Source organism: Oryx dammah, unplaced genomic scaffold, assembly GCF_014754425.2.
Source record: "Oryx dammah isolate SB20612 unplaced genomic scaffold, SCBI_Odam_1.1 HiC_scaffold_4, whole genome shotgun sequence".
NCBI lineage: Eukaryota > Metazoa > Chordata > Mammalia > Artiodactyla > Bovidae > Oryx > Oryx dammah.
The window spans coordinates 68592422-68615505 of NW_024070188.1; the positions used below are offsets into that span (position 1 = coordinate 68592422).

At 43.0% G+C, this 23084-nt stretch overlaps 1 protein-coding gene, 1 long non-coding RNA gene and 1 other non-coding gene across 6 annotated transcripts in view; 2 read left to right on the forward strand and 1 right to left on the reverse strand.

Annotated features, from left to right (window-relative positions):
• The window catches only part of STX11 (syntaxin 11), a 37844-nt gene extending 34655 nt beyond the window's left edge, over positions 1 to 3189 (forward strand). Inside the window, exon 2 of the mRNA XM_040238617.1 lies at positions 1258 to 3189. Coding sequence (XP_040094551.1) covers positions 1258 to 2126 — 869 coding nt within the window. The 3' untranslated portion in view covers positions 2127 to 3189. The remainder of the gene's footprint in view (positions 1 to 1257) is intronic.
• LOC120862573 overlaps positions 1 to 10961 on the reverse strand; it is a 38338-nt gene extending 27377 nt beyond the window's left edge. For 3 of the 4 annotated variants that reach the window (XR_005720805.1, XR_005720804.1, XR_005720802.1), the window contains exon 1: positions 10061 to 10274. This is a non-coding gene — a long non-coding RNA (uncharacterized LOC120862573). Of the gene's footprint in view, positions 1 to 10060; positions 10275 to 10754 lie in introns of those variants that run through there. The other variant, XR_005720803.1, reaches the window with a different exon arrangement.
• A 9606-nt stretch (positions 10962 to 20567) lies between these two features.
• TRNAL-UAA lies at positions 20568 to 20650 on the forward strand. Its single transcript has one exon. It is a non-coding gene; the product is annotated as a tRNA-Leu (tRNA).
• Positions 20651 to 23084: the final 2434 nt, after the last annotated feature.

The following is a 23084-nucleotide window of genomic DNA, read 5'->3' on the forward strand; positions in this document are numbered from 1 at the left end:
TTAAGATAAAAAATTACACCATGATTTATATCATTAAAAAATTGTTATGATATACAAGACTGAAGATGCTCACCAGTGCTGAAATAGACACAGAATAGACAACACTTAGAGTTGGTCTCAGAGCTTATAAATTGACTATCCTTATTTAACAATCTTTTCTTTTTTTGCTTCTTATTGGCCTTTATTATTCTGCAGTTAGACTGAGGCTATCTGAGTGCTTGAACTTTGATATGTAAAGCAACATTTTCAGATGATGGATACTACATATGCTATAAGTTTAAATCAAGAGATAATAAATAGTGTTAAATAAAAACTGTTTGATGTCTCAACAGTAAATAGTAAAATACAGAAATTATTCTTAAAAATAAAAAAAATGCATAAAAATATCCAAAAAATATTCTGAAAGTCAAGGAAGAAATTCGTCATTAATGTGTCAGTGTATTTTTTATAAATATGTATTTTATTTAACAATCTTTATCTTTGCTAAGGGCATCTCAGGTGGCACTGGTGGTAAAGAACCCACCCGTCAATGCAGGAGACATGAGATGTGAGCTCAATCCATGGGTCAGGAAGATCGCCTGGAAAAGGACATGGCAACCCACTCCAGTATGCTTGCCTGGAGAATCCTATGGACAGAGGAGGCTGGTGGGCCACAGTCCATAGGGTCGCAGAGTCCCACAGGATTCGAGTGAATTAGCACGCATGCTCGCACGCATACATATAGATAGGGCTTCCCTAGTGGCTCAGTGGTAAAGATTCCACCTGCCAATGCAGGAGATGCCGGTTCCTATCTCCCTGTGTGGGGAGAATGCCCTGGAGGAGGAAATAGCAACCCACTCTAGTATTCTTGCCTGGGAGATCCCATGGACAGAGCAGCCTGGCAGGCAATGACTTAGGGGCTAAAACAGGGAAGAATGAAGTGGCTGGGCCAAAGGGGAAAGACCCTCAGCTGTGGATGTGTCTGGTGGTGAAAGTAAAGTCCCATGCTGTAAAGAAGAACGTTGCGTAAGAACTGCAGATACCTACAAGCTATAAAACACAAAGGTGTTGTGACTCCCAGTCCCATCAGCCCTTCACTCATGAGCCAAATGTCGTGAACCATATAGCTCCTGTAGCGCATTTACCTACACCCAGGAGTAAAGAATTGAGAGTGATGAGCAGTGAGCAGAACATTTCTCTATTTTAATCTTTAATTCTCTCAATGCAAATATTTTGACTCTCGCTAGAGGAATTTAACCTCCATGTTTCCATTTGCAGGCAAAATGAAGGACCGACTAGGAGAACTCGTGGAGTTAACCAAGCAGTTTGACCAGCAGTTCCCAGACGACGGCGATGATTTTGACTCGCCTCACGAGGACATCGTGTTCGAGACCGACCACATCCTGGAATCCTTGTACCGAGACATCCAAGACCTTCAGGAGGAAAACCAGCAGCTGATTGCCGACGTGAGGCGGCTGGGAAAGCAGAACACCCGCTTCCTCACGTCCATGCGGCGCCTCAGCAGCATCAAGCGGGACACCAACTCGATCGGCAAGGACATCAAGGCCCGGGGCGAGAGCATTAACCGCAAGCTGGGCGCCATGAAGGCGCTGAGCGAGCAGGCAGAAGTCCAGCACGGCGCGCACTCGGCCGTGGCGCGCATCGCGCGTGCGCATTACAGCGCGCTCGCCCGCACCTTCCAGGCCGCCATGCACGAGTACAACTGCGCCGAGATGAAGCAACGCGAGAACTGCAAGATCCGCATCCAGCGCCAGCTGGAGATCATGGGTAAGGACGTGTCGGGCGACGAGATCGAGGACATGGTCGAACAGGGCAAGTGGGACGTGTTCTCTGAGGACCGGCTGGCCGACGTGAAGGGCGCGCGGGCGGCTCTCAACGAGATAGAGAGCCGCCACCGGGAGCTGCTGCAGCTGGAGGGCCGCATCCGTGACCTGCACGACCTCTTTCTGCAGATGGCCCTGCTTGTGGAGCAGCAGGCGGACACCCTGGACGTCATCGAGTTCAACGTGCAGAAGGCCGTCGAATACACCGGGCAGGCCAAGGTGCAGGTGCGCAAGGCTGTGCAGTACAAGAAGAAGAATCCCTGCCGGACGATCTGCTGTTTCTGCTGCCCCTGCCTCAACTAGCAAGTGACCCTCGGCCGCCACACCTCCATCCCCGAGCGGGATGGACGGGGAAACGCTCTAGGGGTAGATTTTGAGGCCATCTGTCCTGGGGTGAATTGTGCTAATCACTATGGACCTGAGCCCTTAGAGAAAGAAAGAAAAAAAAAGAAAACCACGAGGTGCAAGAATTCCAGCCCATCTCGTACTTGGAACAAGGTTGGATCCCACCCGCTGATTCTTCAGTCACGACAGACGCCAGCTGAAGTTTTCTGGGGTCTTTTAAAGGGCACATAGCACCCTTGCTTCTTAAAGGAAGCCAAATAAGGAACTGACATTGTGACTTAACTCTACAGTAGATGTCCAAGGCATGTTTGTACAAGAACCTCTAGCCGGAAGTCAATTCTGGATCGGCTCACAGTATGAACTTGTCATCAAAATTCCAGTTCATTTACCTTATCGTTTACCTTATCGGTTCTGTTCCTTTTCGAGTGAAACTGACCTTGGGAAAACCTGCACATCTTCCATTTCTGAGTCTTCCTCTGGTTTATGCTATGCAATCCCCATCTGAATGTATATCTTCTGCTCACGTCCTCTACTTACTAAAATCACATTTAACATTTATTATTTCCTCACCTCTTTACTTTCAGTATGTTCCATCAGAATACATTATGGGATTTTTTTTTTTCCCCAAAGTTTTTTGAGCACTCAATATTGAACAAGCACTCAAATTGAAGTATGTATATCACATTTTATATATTTTTCATAAATAAAAATAATTTAAAATTTCTTTTTACTTGATAATTATGAATACACTTATATGTAAATGTAAAGTACCAATATTTACTAATGTATGTACATAATGACCAGTTGGTTTAGCTTTACCTTTGTAAATATGATATATAAATATAAAAAAAAAATTTTTACTGTATTGATGTTGGTTTGCTTGTTTTGAGTTTATCTTGTGCTTGTCTGCATCTCCATAGTTCAGTTTGGATCAAAACCACCCAAGTTTATTTTGAGTTGGTTGGTTATGGTGGTAAAGAACAGATATCAAATGCTGAAAATGCATAGAGTTAGAAATATTTTTTAAAAAGGTCTGAGAAATAATTACTTTTGTTTTACTGTGACCCATTCCTTTCATGCATTGAAATGTAGTAATTTAAAACAGGGATTCCCTGGTCTGCCTGCAATGTGGGAGACCTGTGTTCTGTCCCTGGGTCGGGAAGATCCCCTGGAGAAGGAAATGGCAACCCACTCCAGTATTCTTGCCTGGAGAATCCCATGGATGGAGGAGCCTGGTGGGCTACAGTCCACGGGGTCGCAAAGAGTCAGATACGACTGAGCGAATAGTCTTGTTTTTCGAGTTAAATAAACATTACATTATAAGCATGCTTTTTATGTATTTGTGTCCTGACCATTTAAATCTTTGTCTTTCAATTATTGTTCTAAAAATTCTTCTACCACTTTGTTTGAGGCTGCAACTGGTGAATGGACCTCTGAATGGGGTAGGGGGAATGAAAAAGAATTCACACAGGGATGTGTTGCTTTCTCTCCTGAGTTGTTAGTAATAGTTTAGCAAAATCATCATGTTTTAGAGATTTGGTTTCATTTGCAAACTTTGTAATATCCTTACCTACACTCACCATGTTTCCTGTCTTTTTTATGAATCAACTCTGAACTCTTTCTACTTATTGTTTAATAGATGAGAGGGTTTATTCAGTGGTCATTATTCTCAGGTGCTTCAGACAGTGAAATTTTAAAAGGAATAGAAAGAATATCTGAACTCTTTGGAACTCAGTAACTAATCTGCTTATGACCATGAAATCTAGCCCTGCTCCTAATTTTAATTTCATGGTTAATATAAGAATTGTGGAAACCAAGTCCCACTGGATTCTTCTTAGACTTCTCCTAATTCTTTCTCAGCTAATTCCAGGGATGATATGTTTCACCTTTGACCTAATTCCCTTTCTCAAAAAAAAAAGTTCACACAGCTCCATTACTAAGTCTTCCATGATAGTGAAGAGATACTGGGAACACAGGACATGGGCTATTACTAGTTTCCATAAGAGAGAACACTTCCTGAATTTACCCCATAATGCATTTTCTTTGTTTGGAACCATTCATGAAAGTCAAGGAGTTTGCTGGTTCTGTGTATTTTTAAATTTTTCACATGTAAAGTTAGGTAAAAATTTCACTTTAATATACTCAGAGATTTGTGAACTGTTGCTCATTGAAAAGGCAAGAATTTCTCTTCTTGCTCTTCAGTAACTATCCAACTATGGCATAGCAGAAAAGAACACAGATTCAGGACCACACTCTCTGGGTTTAAATCATGACTTTGCCACATACCAGCCATATGACTTGTGCCTGTTTGCTCATCTGTAAAAAGGATATGATAGAACCCACCTCCTAAAGTTGTTGGAAGAAGTAAATGACTAAATATGTAAGGGTACTTAGGATAGTGCCTGGCACATGCTAAGTACTATATTCATTATTGTTATTGCATAACTTTCTTGTAGACTGATAGAGCTGCTCTTAATTAATAGCTATCATCACTTCATGGGAAATAGATGGGGAAACAGTGGAAACAGTGTCAGACTTTATTTTGGGGGGCTCCAAAATCACTGCAGATGGTGATTGCAGCCATGAAATTAAAAGACGCTTGCTCCTTGGAAGAAAAGTTATGACCAACCTAGATAGCATATTCAAAAGCAGAGACATTACTTTGCCAACTAAGGTCCGTCTAGTCAAGGCTATGGTTTTTCCTGTGGTCATGGATGTGAGAGTTGGACTGTGAAGAAGGCTGAGCACCGAAGAATTGATGCTTTTGAACTATGGTGTTGGAGAAGACTCTTGAGAGTCACTTGGACTGCAAGGAGATCCAATTAGTCCATTCTGAAGGAGATCAGCCCTGGGATTTCTTTGAAAGGAATGATGTTAAAGCTGAAACTCCAGTACTTTGGCCACCTCATGCAAAGAGTTGACTCATTGGAAAAGACTCTGATGCTGGGAGGAATTGGGGGCAGGAGGAGAAGGGGACGACAGAGGATGAGATGGCTGGATGGCATCACTGACTCGATGGACGTGAGTCTGAGTGAACTCCGGGAGTTGGTGATGGACAGGGAGGCCTGGCGTGCTGCAATTCATGGGGTCACAAAGAGTCGGACACGACTGAGTGACTGAACTGAACTGATTTACTTCTGAGGAAAAATACATGCTTGTAAGGGCTTCCCTGGTAGCTCAGATGGTAAAGAATCTGCCTGCAATACAGGAGACCTGAGTTCAATCCCTGGGTTGGGAAGATCCCCTGGATAAAGGAATGGCTACCCACTCCAATATTCTTGCCTGGAGAATTCCATGTACAGAGGAGCCTGGTGGACTACAAACCATGGGGTCATGAAGAGTTGGACACGACTGAGCAAATAACACTTAAACTTCCATTCTTCTGTTAATAATCTTTAATAAAATAGAAGAAACCAAGACCTTATCCTTTTTGAATATTAGGGTTTAAATTTTTTTTTTTACAATGAAAGAGCTGTTCTCACAGTGGCATTTCATGCCTTCTTATATTCAAGTATGTTAGGAAGATGAAATAAGATGTTCCACTCAAAAAAAGTTAAGCAGGAAGCAGCTGTTCTGCTCTATGTGACAAGTGCTTTCCCCTGATCCTTCCAAGCTATAAGTCAGAAAGTCCCTGAAGTTCAGCTGTGGAGGCCAGGTCACAATAGACCAAAGACTCTTCCCATATCCCACCCTATTTTCTCAAAGCCCTTCCTGGCTCTGACTGCCCTGCCTTGGGGTGGGTGAAATGCTGGCTTTTTCCTTAAGAACTGGGGCTCCAGTGCCACGAACGGGTGCTGAGAGTGGGGTTTACCTCATCCTGTGATGCTCACTTGATAACCTCTGAAAGTTGCCCATGGGTAAGAAGCAGACTTTGAGGCAAACCTGGAAACTTCATGCACGAGGTCACTTAGGTACAAAATGAAAGAACCAATCACAAAGAACAATAGATCCTTCAGGGGCTGAGGGCAAAATCTTTTAAAGCTATTTTTAAAAACCCTTTTCCTTTAAAACATTTGGCTGCACCAGGCCTTAGTTGCAGCACACAGGATCTTTAGCGGCAGCACACAGGATCTAATTCCCTGACCAGGGATTGAACCCGGGCCCCCTGCATTTGGAGTGCAAAGTGTTAGCCACTGGACCACCAGGGAAGTCCCTTAAAGCTATTTTTTTTTAACTTTTATATTTTACTTTTTAAAATTAGAGGCTAATTACAATATTATGGTGGTTTTTGTCATACATCAACATGAATCAGTCATAGGTATACATGTGGCCCCTCCCTCTTGAACTTCCTTTCCATTGCCCTTCCCATTCCACCCCTCTAGGTTGTCACAGCGCGGGCTTTGGGTTCCCTGCAACATATACTGGACTTCCACTGGCTATCAGTTTTACATATGGTAATGTATAGGTTTCAGTGCTATTCTCTCATATCATCCCACCTTCTTCCCCCCACCATGCCCCACCCTTGCCAGCTTAAAGCTATTTTAACATATGAAATGACTCCTAACTAGCCAAAAGCCACAGACTTTAGGTGGTGACAACTCCAGAAATGTAAATAATAGGAAAGATGCTCACCTTGGATGCATCAGTATCCAGGATAAAAAAGAGTTAGAATTTTAAAAAAGCTGATCAATAACATTAAAATGTTTGAACTGTGACATCACAAGAGTTAGTTTATAGTCTTTCAAGATAACAACTTGGAAAGAGAATAGGGTTCTTGTGTCAATGCTTTATATATTCTTAAAAACAGTTCCAGTGCTTTGTAGTTAAATGTCACATGCAAAGATTTTTCAGGCTCTACAGTATAAACTTGCTATCTTGACAGGCAACTGCCAAATATTGTGCATAGCTTAAAAATAATAAAATAGGGTACCAGTAGTCTTGGTTTCTCTGTATAAATTCTGCCATTCTACTTTCTATTAATACTATCAGAACTCTTTCTTCAAAATATGAAAGGTAAATATTAATCGATAAAATGAGAACCTAATGCATAGCAGAGGAAACTACTCAGTGATCTGTGGTGCCCTAAATGGAAAGGAAATCCAAAAAAAGGGGGATATATGTATATGTTTGACTGATCCACTTTGCTGTACAGCAAAAACTAACACAGCAGTGTTGCCGTAAGCAACTCTACTCCAATTTAAAAAAATATGTAAGGTATCTCAAACTGCAGCATGCAAGTCTCTCATTTGTAATCAAGGTGATAGTTTGAAACATGCATTTATAATCAGAATAACAGTTGACTTACTTTTGATAGCAGAATTAAAATCATTGGAATTAATAAAATAGGACTATTAGAAATGGAAGATAAATAGGATCTAGAATGTAACTGCACTATCATAAAAATTGAGCATCTTCATTAGCAACATGTGTTATGAAGAATGAACAAGATGTCTTTATACACATAACAATGTGCTGTGTGTAGTCGCTCAGTCATGTCCAACTCTTTGGGACCCCATGGGCTGTAGCCCACCAGGCTCCTCTGTTCATGGGATTCTCCAGACAAGAATACTGGAGTGGGTTTCTATACCCCCTCCAGGGGATCTTCCCAACCCAGGGATCAAATCCAGGTCTCCCACATTGCAGGTGGATTCTTTACCATCTGAGCCATCAGGAAAGCTCATAACAATATCTGTTGGCATAACACTTTTTTTTTGGCTGCGCACCTTGGGGGGGTTATCAATTTCCCAATCAGGGATCAAACACAGGCCCTAGCAGTGAAAGCCCAGAATCTTAACCACTAGGCCACCAGGAAACTCCCCTATAAAATGCTTTGCTTTCATTATTTTCATGACAATTCTGTGAAGTAATATTACCTTCTCATTTTTTTTTTTTTTAAGTGGAAACTAAGAAGCAGTCCTGTGCTGGGTGCTGGGCCCAGAGTAGAGGCAGTGTCCTGGGAGCAGGGGTAGGTCTTGGTGAGAGGAAGACAGACAAGACTGGAGAAAAAGCTACTTGGGGAGAAGCAGATCATCCAAGAGAATGGTCAGTCCAAAAGACTTCATGGAGAGAGAATGAAAGTCTGTCTCAGGGACTGAAGTTGGCAGAATTGGGGTCAAATTGGGACCAGGAAGACTCTGTACCTTTAATAAGGTGGGCTGCAAAGAAAGCCATAAAACTGTTTTAAATTTCAGTTCTAAGAAGGGATTTTTTTTTCTTTTTTATTCTTTCAGCCAAACAAAGATTATTTTCAAAATTGTGTACAAGGGCTTCCCTGGTGGTCCAGGGATTAAAAATCCGCTTGCCAATGCAGGGACATGGATTCACTCCCTGTCCAGGAAGATTCCATGTGCTGCGGAGCCACTAAGTTCACTTGCCACAACTACTGAGCCCAGATGCTGCAACTGCTGAAGCCTGCACGCTGGGGCCCAAGCTCCCCCAAAAGAGGAGCCACTCAATGAGAAGCCCACGCACCACAATTAGAGAGTAGCTCCTGCTCGCTGCAACTAGAGAAAAGCCTGCACAGCAACAAAGACCTAGCACAGCCAAAAGTAAGTAAAATACATAAAAAATATTTTTAAATTGTGGACAAAATATGTGGGCTCAGGTTTCAGCTCTCCACATTCCTCACTCATATGGCATCTAGTGGGGTCATTTACACAAGATACTACTGTAAAAATCTGGTCATAAAGGCTGTGTTTCAGGGCAGTGGCTTTGGGCCTCAGTCCTAGACTGTCCGCAGTCACTGAGGTCTTTTTATGAGGCTGCCCTGAGATGTGTCAGTCCATTTTCCTAAGTATGTCAGGCTACATCCACATCCCAATACAGATTCCTTAGGGATCCATAATACTTATCCAGTACAAAACTGTTCAACTGCAGGCGAATTGAGCAGAGAAATAACTGGCAAGGCCACTCCTTCTGCAGGAGTTGAAGATCAAGGAGAGATCGGAGGACCCCAAAATGCCCATCCTTTGAGCTGTGAGCTTTTCTGGGCTATGAGGCCTCACTCTCCGCCTTTGGAAACCATCCTGGCAGAACTTCTGTTAATGTTCTCCCAGCTGCCAGCAGCTGGTGCTCCAACACTTTCAAAAGACGGTTTGGGACCAAATCAAGGAAAGAATCTCCAGCGGGTAGAGAGGATATAGGAGGAATGTCACCCCTAGATAAAAAGCCTGCTCGTGACAAAACAGGAATTTCTCTTGCAGTGAGGCATGTTTAACTAGTTCATTCTTTCACCCTGCCCTGTGGTTTACCCTGTCTAAAAGCACCCTTAAAAGGGAACAGATGAGGTTACAGAGCCTCTCTTTCGCGATTTTCATCGCACTTGGTAAGCCGGTTCATGGAAGAAACCTGTCAAACAAGAAATATTACTGGGTGGCAAGATGTTAAAACAGGCACCAAGGCAGGAGAAAGTAACACCCTCTCCGAAATGAAACAAAGTGCCTGTTCTCTCAATGCTGGGACTCCTCAGTAGGGGAGCTTCTTAGGTTTGGCACTCTGCCTTGGGTCTTATCAATATGTGAATAACTTTGCAACAAGTGTTCATTTCCAAAAAGAAACCACAGCTTTATTAGCAAAAGTTGCATCCCTTCTCACTGATAAGAATTTCAGTGTTATATTAAATATGGCTGGCAGAGCACACTGGGGAATATAAAAACGGTAACGAGAAATCCTTTCCTTCTTGATAAGAGACAAGAGGCTTAAAATCAATATGTTTGGAAGGAATGGTGTGAATGAATTTGATATTTAAAATAGGAAGAAGGAAGAATGACCTGTTCTTAAAATCAGAAAGCAAGATAATCCTGGACACCCCATAGGGAGGAGGATCAGGGGACATGAAGTGGAAAGAAGTTGAAAGGGGAAGATGAAAATACAAACGTAGACTTTTCAGTGAATTAACCTGATTGATTTTCATCTGTGTGCTAAGAACTAGAAATTGTGAGCAAACGACTTACTTGGCTGATGTGTCAACAGTGACAATGGTTTCAACTAGAAGTTGGTAGGTTGTTTTCTTTTTTTTTCCTCTGTGTATGCCCTGTGAGTATAATTTGGTTAAATTATGTACTATAACATTCTAGAATATAATTTTGTTTGGACCTAACCTAAATTCAGTGTAGTAAGTGGGTTGAAAATTTTGGAAATTTTTCTTAACACCTAAAGGCTTGTATAAATTTCTGATAACTCAGTCTTTATACTCACTTGCATATTCATTTCTTTTCCTTTCACATTTTTTATAAAACAAAAATGAAAAAACTGTGCCTCAAAGTTTGATAAAATATGATTGTCACTACTCTCTTCATCCTACCATTACATTTTTCTTTAACAATAAATAAAACTGGGAGAGGCTGATGCTATTAATTCCATTTAGTCTATTGTTTCTTCACCTGGTCTGCTTTATTCAGAAGAAAATTTATATGTATGTATATATGTAATAAAATGTATAATATATACATATATATATATTTCCCTTTTCAAAATTTTTGCAACATTTAAAAACAAAATAGATACTACAGTTTACACCTTAAACAGTAACTCCTGGGATTAAAGGTACATCATGTAGCAACTGAACAACTGAATTACCTTCTTTAAAAATATTGCTAAAATAAAACAAAACAAAAGGAAATATTCACACATTCAGATATATATTACCATTTCATCTGATTTATTTGACTGGAAAAAGAGGCTGTGATCTGCCAATGTCCACATGCTCTTGTGGGCTTAGTTGACAGTGTTTGCCTTCTCCATAGCTACACTACACAACTAAATTATCAAATGAGTAAGGCAACTAAGAATAAAGGGGGAGGGAAGTGACTGCTCCCCGTGCTTGGCAGCATAAAAACACAGAGGTACCACATTTATTTTTCAGAGTAGTGGGTCAAATGAGTTTGCCTACACACTGTCATGGGAAATGGCCAAAGGAGTGTACCCTTGACTCTCTCCTCTCTGTACCTTCTTTGTAGATGACCTCATCCATCCCATGGCTTCACTGCTTTATGGTGATAATTCTCAAACCTTTGTGGAGAGAAGACTGCTCACTGATGACCCCAGCGTCTGTCTCAAGTTTGCCTGACAAGGAGGAAACATACAGTTTTAAGTGGACTCAAGGTGTCCTGGTGCCATCAGCATGAGTGGGCCCCTCCCTGAGCAGATGGCCCCTAAGTTGGACTCTTTTTCTTCTAGTTGCAAGACTGCTCTTATGCTCACCTTTGGAAAATACTGCTTTTGAGTAGCAAGGGTGAGCTCATAATGACTGCACTGGGTCCTGCCCAAAGATATCCTAGGATCACTAGACATGACACCATGGCATCTCCCTCCCGCCAGCCTGTGGTTCTGCCTGCACCGTGGGACACTCAGACGTTTGCCTGAGCCGTTCACTCAATAATCTGTATCTTAAGCCTGGACTTGTCACCTGAACTGCAGACTTTTATATCCTACTGTCTACTTGAATCCCCTTCCTGAATGTCCCACAGATTCCTCAAACTCAGCTCTTTCTTCCTCCTCCAATGGACCTCCTTCAGTTAATGGAATCATCACCCTTCCAGATATCTAGAGGCAAAACATCAGAATTGCTTTCATTCAATTCTGTCCCCTCTGTCCACAACCAAAAAAGAAATTAAAGAATTGCTGTTTATACTTTTTGAAAACAGATGAATATTTGTGGGTTATTATGTGGTTAATGTGGGCTTCCCTGGTGCCTCAGTCAGTAAAGAATCTGCCTACAATGTGGAAGACATTTGATCCCAATGTTTGATCCCTGGGTTGGGAAGATCTCCTGGAAGAGGGCATGGCAAACCACTCCAGTATTCTTGCCTGGAGAATCCCCATGGCCAGAGGAGCCTGGCGGGCTGCATTCCATAGGGTCACAAAGAGTTGGACACGACTGAGCGACTAACCACACACACACATGGCTAATTTAATCCAAAATGTACACGAGATACTTGAACTGTAAAAGCAGCTACAATTTTCTGTCTGGATTTTTCCAAGTGACCCAACAAGAAAGTTTCACATTTCAGGAATTGTGTTTTGATTTACATTTAAGTTTATATAGAGGCTTCCCTGGCTGCTTAGAAAGTAAAGAATCTGCCTGTAATGCAGGAGACCCCAGGTTCCACTCCTGGGTTGAGGAATCCCCTGGAGAAGGGGATAGCAACCCACTCCAATATTCTTGTCTGGAGAATTCCATGGACAAAGGAGTCTGGTGGGCTACAGTCTCTGGGGTCACAAAGAGTTACACAAGACTGATTGACTAACACTTTAAGTTTATATAACCATCAATGTGGTTGTTCACTCAATAACTGTCTATTAAGTGCAGAGCTGATATTACTTAATTCTGGTCTAAACTTGCATACCTATTTCTTTCAAATACATAAGTTGCCTAGCACCAGCTTCTTGCAGATCTGTCATCCCAGCATAACTTTTCATAGCTTTTCCTTTCACTTTTACAAGTGTCTGAGTGTGTATGATAAATTGTATGGTCACCCAACATATATCTGATATATAATTTGGGTGTCCCTTTGTATGACATTTTCTTAGTTCACTGTGCCCTTTAATATCTAGCCAATATAGTCTGAGTCCCCATTGTGAGTAGCTGCAGGAAGACTCTACTCTTTGTTAAATTTTCCCTCTCCTTGTTGTAAGACCATGGGGACAGAGGATACGGCCTTTCTCACTGCCACTTCCTGAGGCTGTGTTTCCTACTTGCTAAAAACAGAAAGTAAAATAAAAACCCCTAAAAAAATCAAGTATAATAATGCAAAGAAGAGAGGAAATTAAGAAAAACTAAAATGTTAAGTTCAGCATTCAGAAAACTAAGGTCATGGCATCTGGTCCCATCACTTCATGGCAAATAGATGGGGAAACAGTGAAAACAGTGTCAGACTTTATTTTGGGGGGGTTCCAAAATAACTGCAGTTGGTGATTGCAGCCATGAAATTCAAAGACACTTAATCCTTGGAGGCAAAGTTATGACGAACCTAGACAGCATATTAATAAGCAGAGACATTACTTTGCCAACAAAGGTCTGTCTAGTCAAGGCTATGGTTTTTCCAGTAGTCATGTATGGATGTAAGAGTTGGACTATGAAGAAAGCTGAGTGCTGAAGGATTGATGCTTTTGAACTGTGGTGCTGGAGAAGACTCTTGAAAGTCCCTTGGACTACAAGGAGATCCAACCAGTCCATTCTGAAGGAGATCAGTCCTGGGTGTTCATTGGCAGGACTGATGCTAAAGCTGAAACTCCAATACTTTGGCCACCTCACGCAAAGAGTTGACTCATTGGAAAAGACTCTGATGCTGGGAGGGATTGGGGGCAGGAGGAGAAGGGGACGACAGAGGATGAGATGGCTGGATGGCATCACCGACTCGATGGACATGGGTTTGGGTGAACTCTGGGAGTTGGTGATGGACAGGGAGGCCTAGCGTGCTGCGATTCATGGGGTAGCAAAGAGTGGGACACGACTGAGCAACTGAACTGAACTGAAATGAAAATGTTAAAATCCAAATACAGGTTAAAATAGAAATATCATGAAAAGTGAACTATAGCAAGATAAAATAGATTTAACTATAAAATAAAAATTAAAAGCTAAATAAAATAAAATAAAAGCATAAATATAGATTAAGAAAAAAATCTAAACTAAGACTAAATATAACTTCAATCAGATATAAAAGTAATAATACTTTTAAAGGAAATGCAAATAAAGGTAAAAGTAAGGAAACCAAGATAGAGGCATAACACTTAAATAATAAAGAACTAAAATATAAATGGGATACATTCCTGGTGGTCTGGTGGTTAAGACTCTGAGCTCCCAATACAGGGGATTCAGTTTCGACCCCTGGTCAAAGCACTAGCTCCAGCATGCTACAACCAAAGATCCTGTGTGCCACAACTAAGACCCAGCACAGTCAAATAAATAAGTAAATAGTGTAAAGTGTTTTTCACAGTAAAGTGATCTGAAGACACTGCTCCAAAAAACAAAATTTGTCTTTGATAAAACTGGAAAACAAAAGATGAGGGGGAAAGAAGGAGAGAAGGGAATAAACAGCCCTGTTGAAAGCAAGCTAAAAGTCCTTTGCAAAATTCCCAGTGGCCTTCTCTGTAGTTGAGTCTTGAATTGCTGGGAGGCAGAGGGCACCAGGCAACACAAACCTCCCTCCCCTCTCCATCCCTTGTCTCATGTCCCAGCAACCTTGCATCCCTTGGTGATACCTCTAGCCCTTAGCTTTCTGAAAGAACCTCATCACAATTTCATCAGAGTCAGAGCTGGTTGACCTCACACTTGCTCAGTCACCAACAGTGTTCTTTGGAACCCAGAAGAAAAGCACACCGAGGTAGCTGAAAGTGCCTGGGAAGTATTTGGTAATCCCCACCGTAAGCAAACAGAATGTTTCTCTTTCTCACCTTCAGATGAAAAAATATGTCCTGGTGTTAATGCTGTTTAGTGATAATGTTATTCAGTCTGGTTCTTGGTCTCTTTGATCAATAGAAATTAGGTAACAGGCCAGACAAGAAATTCATGCAAAGTTTTATTGGGACTTGGGCTGCAGCTCAAGGGAGTGAAAGCAAATAATAGATTCTGTTGCTTGCTCCCTTGGCAGTGTGAGGTTGTCCCTTAAATGGGGTAAGGGTAGGGCCAGGTTTAGGCATTGGGAGAGGGGTGGCTTAGGTGGTCTACCCACCCCCTTGTGGTGCTGTGTGCAGGGATCATGGGAAGTAACCTGCTTTAGCTCCTGACACCTCAGAAGTGGCAGTTGGGTTTTTGATCTTATCAAACCAACTGTCTGTATACACAGTTATTTTTAGTCCCTTACAGTTTCTTTGTATCCTGTTACTCGAGGAGATGTCTGTCCAGGCACAAGCACTGCAGCAAAGGGTCCCAGGTCCCAGGTGCCAGCCTGTCACGATAATATTCTAAAAATCTATGATATGGTCATATTTCTTCATTATAGAGATAAAGAAGGGGTTTAAAGGAAGCTGGAAGTTGAAGTGTTTAACTGATGTTGAAATAAAAGGGTGTTAGAATGAAGTCAGGAAATGAGAGATTTCGGGGAAGGTGAAAGTGAAGATTCTATCAAAGGCAAGACACAGCTAGAGAGAAGGCAGCTTCGGGGCTCTACACAGTAATTTATACATTTATTTAAATAACAGAAAGATAGCAAGTGCATTCTCAGGAGACTTAGGGGAAAAAAGATAAATGATAAGACGTCATCTCAGTAATGGGGAATCAGTCAAGGATGGATTCTTGACCTTGGGGGAACACTGCAGAACCCTTCATGTCCTCTACATGTACTGTCTGAGCCCTTAGGAACGTTTTGGCAGAAACTCTATGGTGAAAACAGTGCTACTATATGAATGCATATACGTGGAATCTAGGAAGATGGTACTGATTAACCTCTCTACAGGGCAGCAGTGGAGACATAGAGAACAAACTTATGGACACAGTGGGGGATAGGGCAGATGGGGAGAACTGAGAGAGTAGCATGCAAACTCATACATTACCATATGTAAAATAGATAGCCAGTAGGAATTTGCTGTGAGACCCAGGGAGCTCAAACCTGGGCTCTGTGACAACCTAGAGGGGTGGGATGGGGTGGAAGGTGGGAGGGGATTCAAGAGGGAGGGAACATATCTATACCTATGTGTGATTCATGTTGATGTATGGCAGAAACCAACACAACATTATAAAGCAATTATCCTCCAATTAAAAATAAATAAATTTTAAAAAATTGAATAAATTAAAAAATTTTATACATTTTAAATTAAAAATATTTTAAATTAAATTTTAAAAATTAAATAAATAAAATTAAAAAAACCCTGAGCATGCCCCAGTTCTGAGACACAGATTCAGGAAGTTGGGCTGGGGCCTGAGAATTGGTGTTTCCAACAAGCTCCCTGATGATCCTGGTGTTCTGAGACTCACTGGCATGTATTTCAAGACATGCTAATTATCCCTATCGCAGACAGATTGGAGGTAGGTAGTTTCTGGCTAGCAGTGGCTCTGAAAGGTCTTTAAGGGCAAAGTTTCTTTCAGACACCTTTCTGACATCATTGGGCGTTAGCTCCTCAGCCACAGGCTCGTCATCTTGTGGCCACAGGATGTTAACACAGTTCCAAGAATTTCATCTCACACCATGTCACTGAAGGCAGGAAGAATAGGGGAAGGCATAGCACAATAGCACAAGCTTTCACTTTCCCAAGACTCCTTTAAAAAAAAAAAAAAAAAATTCTGAAAGAATACCTTTCTCAGAAGCTCTAGCCAACTTTCCTTATCTCCTACTAGCCAGAACTGGATCACTGGGAAAGAATACCTTTCTCACAAGCTCTAGCCAACTTTCCTTATCTCCTACTAGCCAGAACTGGATCACTGGTCCACTCACCCCCTGATTCCCTTGCCCCAGGCCAATTATTGGCAAGAGACCAACAATAATTTACCTCATGGTGGGGGGAGGGGAATCTTCCTTCCTTGAAATCAAACTGGGTGTGACCGTTTGAAAAGCAACAAACAGTGACTATCCAGGAGTCCCCTTCCAGCCAAGCAGCCTGCTAGATGCTCTCCATGTGGTTTTTCACTCAATTCTCACAACATTTCTCGAGACAGGTATTATCAGTCCCACTTTATAGATGAGGAAATTGAGATTTGAAGACATTAAGTATATTGTCCACACTGCTTGGGGAAAATCAGAATTTGAACTAGATCTATTGACTCCTCAGACTAAATAATGTCTTTATATTATGACGTCCTGCTTCCTCGTGTTTCATCTGTAGAAAAATCACTGCTGTCATAACAACAACCCTTAGACAAAAAGGGTAATTTATATGCTGCTTAATATATAGGAAATGTGTATTTTACATTTTATGAGTTTTGAGACAAACTCTATACCTCAGAAAATTATGTTACTAACAATAATATGTTATCACACATTGTTATCACAGACACACTAATGTTACCACAGACCTTAATTACTATAATAAACAAGATCAAGCAGAGTGATATGGATGCTTCTAAAGTCTAATTTGGAACTTCCTAAGTTTTGTACACTAATATTTGCAGGTAAATGTAACTGACACTTACTCATTTCACTTTACAATTCAATGTGTAGTGGGGAGGTAGGGTTTATGCTGAGCCTTGGAGGAGAGTTGGGCAGAAAGAAGCAGGAGGAGAGAGACAGAAAATGGCTCAGCATTTCTAAGGGACAAGGGTCCCGATTCAGTATGACTGGAATGACAGGGCTTACGGAAAAGGTTATGCACTCTACTTCATTCATTTCTACATTGTTTGAACGTCATACATACAACTTTTTCAGTTTGAATCTGTTTTAGTAAAGATGTTTTCATTCTGAAAAGATAGAGAGAAAAGCAAGGGTAGAAGCCCCACAGTAGAGGATTCTGGAGAAAAGTGAAAGTACATGAGAGGACTTGGGAAGTGTGGGCAACTCCATATAAGAGTTTGAAAAGAAATGGAAGAGGGGAAAGCTCAATTTTAGCAAAAGAGTCAGCTGGACTATTCTTTTAAGATGTATGTATGGACAGATGTGGAGAACAAACATACAGATACCCAGGGGGGAAACGGGGTGTGGGATGAATGGGAGGTTGGTGTTAACATATACACACTATCAATACTATGTATAGAATAGATAACTAATGAAAATCTACTGCATAGCACAGGGACCTCTACTCAACGCTCTGTGGTGACCTAAATGGGAAGGAAACACAACAAAGAGGGGATATATGTGTACATGTAGCTGATTCACTTCGGCGTACAGTAGAAACTAACACAACATTGTACAGCAACTATACTCCAATAAAAATTTTTTTAAAAGATTATGTATAGAAACAAAATATATGCCTGTGAATACACTGTCAAAGCTAGAGATGGCAACCCATTCCAGTACCCTTGCCAGGAAAATCCCATGGACGAAGAAGCCTGGTAGGCTACAATCCATGGGGTCGCAAAGAGTCAGACACGACTGAGTGACTTCACTTTCACTAAGTGTGTCTATTAGTTATCTATAGCTGCATAAAAATAATCACAGAAATATTTATTATCTTACATTCTTTCTGAGGGTCAGGATATCAGGGTTTCTCTGGGTGGTTCTGATTCAGGATCTCTCAAGAGGTTGTAGTCGAGATACTGGCCAAGGCTACAGTCATTCAAAGGCTTGACTAGACTGAGGCCTCAGTTCCTTGCGGGCTGCGCTTTACCACATGGGCCTCCAAAAAGCTTCTCAGGAGGTGGCAGCTGGTTTCCTCCAGAGGGAATCATCCAACAGAGAGAAACCAAGCTGCTACAGCAGTGCCTTTGATCACCTAGTTTCCCAGGCTGCATACTGTCTCTTCTGTTTTATTCTTCTCGTTAGAAACAAGCTCCATCCACACTCCCAATGCTGGGTACCCAGGGTTTGATCCCTGGCCAGGGAATTGGATCCCATACACCATAGCTAGGACCCCAAGCAGCCAAATAAATAAATAAATAAGACTTTAAAAACTAAAGAAACAGGATCTAGCTTACACTGAAGGAGAAGGTAATTAGCCTCCATATCTTAAAGGGAGGGGGACTTCCCAGACAGTCCTAATGCTAAAGAACCCACCTGCCAGTGCAGGTGAAGATTCCTTGGAGGACAGCATGGCAACCCACTCCAGAACTCTTGCCTGGAGAATCCCATGGACAGCGGAGGCTGGTGGGCTATGATCCATGCGGTGGCAAAGAGTCAAACGTGACTGAAGCTATTGAGCACAGTCTTAAAGGGAGGAGTATCAAAGCAGTTATGAACATATTTTTTAAACCACTATAGAGTGCATAAAGAATGTCACGTCTTAAATAAACACATACACAGTGAAAAGCAGTTTAAATAGAGTAAAACATTTCCCCACGGGAATTATGTCAAATGCAATTTCCTGAACATGAGGTCATTTCAACCTTAAAAAATCCATTTTAATACTGTCTTTTGCGCTCTAGTAGTGTCAGTTATAACAAATGTTATTGCATGGTGCTTTTCATATTTTGTTCTAGCTTTCAGGTGGGTATCTGTCATGTCCTGCAGTTGCCAGCAGTTTTGAACACCTTCTGACATTTGAGGACTCTCCTCCATTTTGAGGCCGGCTTCCTACAAGCCAGCACTCGGCCTCCAAGATGGAGGTGGTGAGCTGTGGGTGGTGTGTCGGCACCACATAGGTGCCTGGAGACCCTGGCAAGAGTCCAAGTCCATCTCCTCTCAGCAGGGCAGGGCGGGCCTGAGGGATGTTCTGGCTCTGTTCTCCTCTGCAGGCTCTGGGAGGGCCAGGCCTGATGGCCAGCGGGTGGGACAGTGTTCAGGCTGGAATGTACATGCAGGCCACGGATCCCCCACGATGTTCCGTGGCCAAGTGGGTAGGGGGCAATTCCATCCATTCCTCTCCCAGGGAGCTCTCTCAGGGGTGGTTCGTATTATTGACTGGTACTCAGAGAACCAGGGCAACGGGCTGGGCCAAGGCCTCCCGGGATCATGGCAATGTTCCCGGGGATCACTGGCATCCAGGAGGTGGCAAGGCAATGGGCTTCTCCGTGTGACCCACTGGGTGAGGAGCCAGTTGGTGATGTGAGTGTGTGCAGTCTCCAGGACAATGGAAGCTCTCGGTCAAAGACAGCCAGCCTGCACAGTCTGGACAAGTGCCTGGCTGCCAGATGGTGGCTCCCTGACGCTCCAGAACGCAGAAGCCTCGGCTCTGTGCTGGATTCCAGGTCCTGGGTGGTGGAGAATGGGGCGAAAGCCCTGGAAAAGGAAGCGAAGTGAAAGGACCATCTGCAATCTCTGGGGCACAGGAAGGAAGGAAAGCATTGCAGAACAGTTAAGATAAGAACGTAAACATCTAGGTGCACGGGCGGGTCAGGAAGAGAGAGGAGGTCCCCGCACTGCACGGAGGCCGTGTCCGCAGCCAGCCGGGCGGGTGAATCGTGCCGCGCTCCCTGCACTTGTCGGCTCTGTGTCGACCCACGTTGCTACAACATTCCCTGCCCGTGTGACCTGTCGAGGAGAAAAGCGGCCTACAGGGACAGGGCGGGGGGAGGTGGGGTCCCCGAACTCTGCTGTTGCCCGTGCAACTCAATCCTTCAAGTTTATCCCACCTGGTATAAAACAAACCAACCACCACTCTCTGGGCGGCGTCGCAGCGACGCGGTCGGCGGAATCCAGAGGTCCCCTGGGGTGTTTGTTTCCCGCGCCCGCGCACCTCGAAACCGAAAGCAGAGTGCCTGGGCCCGAAGCCCGCCCGAGCGAGCGGCCTGGCCCGCCGCCGCCGGGCGCCCGGCTGCAGTTGCCTTGGCGGCCGCGGCCGGCCGACAGCAACAGTGAGTTGCGGCGGCAGAAAAAGCAGGCTCCGGCTGGCGGGCAACTGCGGCTCCGGCTGGGAGGAAAAAAAAAAAAAAAAAAAAAGGAGCGGCGGCGAAGTTGGCGACGGTGTAGTACTGCTTGTAGGGTGAGCGAGTGAGACACCAGGATGGCCGAGTGGTTAAGGCGTTGGACTTAAGATCCAATGGACGTATGTCCGCGTGGGTTCGAACCCCACTCCTGGTAGTTACGTTTTTCTCACACTAAAAAAAAAAAATTTTTTTTTAAAAATATATATACATTTTCACTAAGCACACTACGACTTAGACGCAGGAATTCTGTCTCCTAGTTAAGTCCCACAACACGCGGCTCCGCTTCCCACAGGCCAGAGGCAACCCAGCGAGTGGGCCGGGCGCGGGGCTCGGGCGCGGGCGCTGACCCCGGGTCGGGGCGGCGGGGTCGGGTGGGGTGGGCGTCGCACCCGCTCAACTGCTTCGGGGGTCCAGGCGGGGTCGGGACTCGGGAGGCAGCCGCGCCGCGGGGCTCACTTCCCTCGCTAGCTGGGCAGGAAGGCCGCCTGTGATACGGCAGGCAGCGTCGTTAGAAAAGTGCAGAAAAGTCAAGAATGCCTCCCTGCCGTTTCCTCATTTTTCGCCAAAATTAATTGTGTGCCCAGAATTCTTTCGTTAAATCCATGAAGGCGGATACAGTATACATCACAGCTACAAAATGGACTCTAATCGGTAATCGGCTAAGAATTTTAAAATAAAATACACAGTCTAGGTTTTTTATTTTTTGTCTTTGTTGTTTTTAAAATACTTTTAAAAAGTGGAAGTAATCTAAAATCTAGAGGGGCGGAGTTGCAAGTACAGTGAAAATTACTTCCCCCCCACCACAAAATCATTTGAGAGTAAGATACCAAATAGATGCTTCAGTACAACCGTTAAAATCAGTAAATTAACTGATAATTGACTACCATCTAATCCCCAGGCCCCATTTAATCACCAGTCGTCCTTTAAAGTAAAAGGGCTCCTGTTCTGAATAATGCGTTGCATTTACTGGTCACATTGCCTTAGGCTTCTGCAATCTGAAATAATTCCTCACTGTTTCCTGACTTTCATGATCTTGAAACTTCTGAAGATGACAAGCTCGTCATTTTGCAGAATATCTCTCTTTGTTTGTCTGATGTTTTCTCGTGATTCGATTCAGGTTATGCTTATAAAGCCCAGGGCTATCCCAGAATTGACGTTGTGTTTGCTTTGTGGCCTCTCAGGTGGCATGATTTTGGTGTGTCCTGTTACTGATCTGAATTCACCTGATTAGGCTTTTCTGCCAGTTTCCCCGACTATACTTAACCCTTTGTGATTGACGCGTATTTTGATGTGAAGTGCATTGAAGCTATGTAAATATCCCATTACTCATTAAACTTTCTGTTTTATTCAATTATTATAGAATCACAAGTTGGGCAAGTATGCATTCATGGTGTCCTATTTTTAATTAATGGTTACAATCTATTTTGTTCCTTTTGATGCTGAAAGTGTGCCAGATTTGGCCCCAGTGGGAGTCTAATTCAAACTGACTTTTGACATGCCTTCATTTTTTAGCACATTCTTACTTCCTAGTCCAAGATGGTCCATGCTTACCTTGTATTGTTCTTGATGGAGACAATGCAGGGTCAGACATTTTGAAAAGAAGCTCGGTTTCCTTCAGCGGAGAATGGTAATCAGAAACCAAGATCTCAATAGTAGATGTGCTCCTTGGTTTTGACGTGTTACTGTTCCCAGTCCCTCTCAGTGGACAGAAATAGATATGTGTGTGTACACACCTATATATCTATTTATATTTAGGGGTTCATACCAATACTCTAATTCTGATACAACACAATAAATTTTGTTCTAGTTTTTCTATCCTTATTTGTAATTCCCAAAATTGCCCCTTGGTCCCCTGCCCCAGTGTACCATCTACCTTTTTGGGGCCCATCTAATGGATTTAGAATTGAATTGTTCAAGAAGAAGGGAGGAAGAAAAGAAAGAGGGTCTAAACAGGTTAGAAATAAGCATTCTGCCAGCAGCTAGAACTGGCTATGAACCAGTCACCCTTGGACCTTTCAGATTTACCGATAAATAAGCCAGCCTTTCCTTCAGTGAGCTTAGATAGTGAGAGACAGATTTTAATAAACCACATTTATGATGAGAAAATACAAATTATACCCAAGATGCTAAAGGAGCAGTGCTGAAAGCCCTCTTTCCCAGAGAGTCAGCTTTAGATGAGAACTGAAGGAAGAGGAGGAGGGTAGAAGTAGAGAAGGGCAGGGAGGAAGAGGGGTACACGTCCGGGAAAACATCTTGAAACCATACTAAATATGGTGCCTGAAGTCCACTGAAGGATCCAAAACAAGAAGCAACCTGATCAGTGTTGCATTTGAAAGTATCTCTTGTCTATCGATGTGCAAACTCTTGATGTACAAACTCAATGGGTCTCTTTATGCTCAGGACAGGGAGCTTGTTGAATTGGCAGAAAATATTTCTTAGGGAAAGATTGTTTAATGCAGTCAGTAGCCAGTTAGACTGAGCTCTATGCCTCTCTTTCTCCTTAAAAACTGAGCAAGGAGAGAAACAATATTAACTTGAAGCCTTCCCAGTCTGAACCCAGGGGTTCTTGCTGATTTGTTTTTATTAAT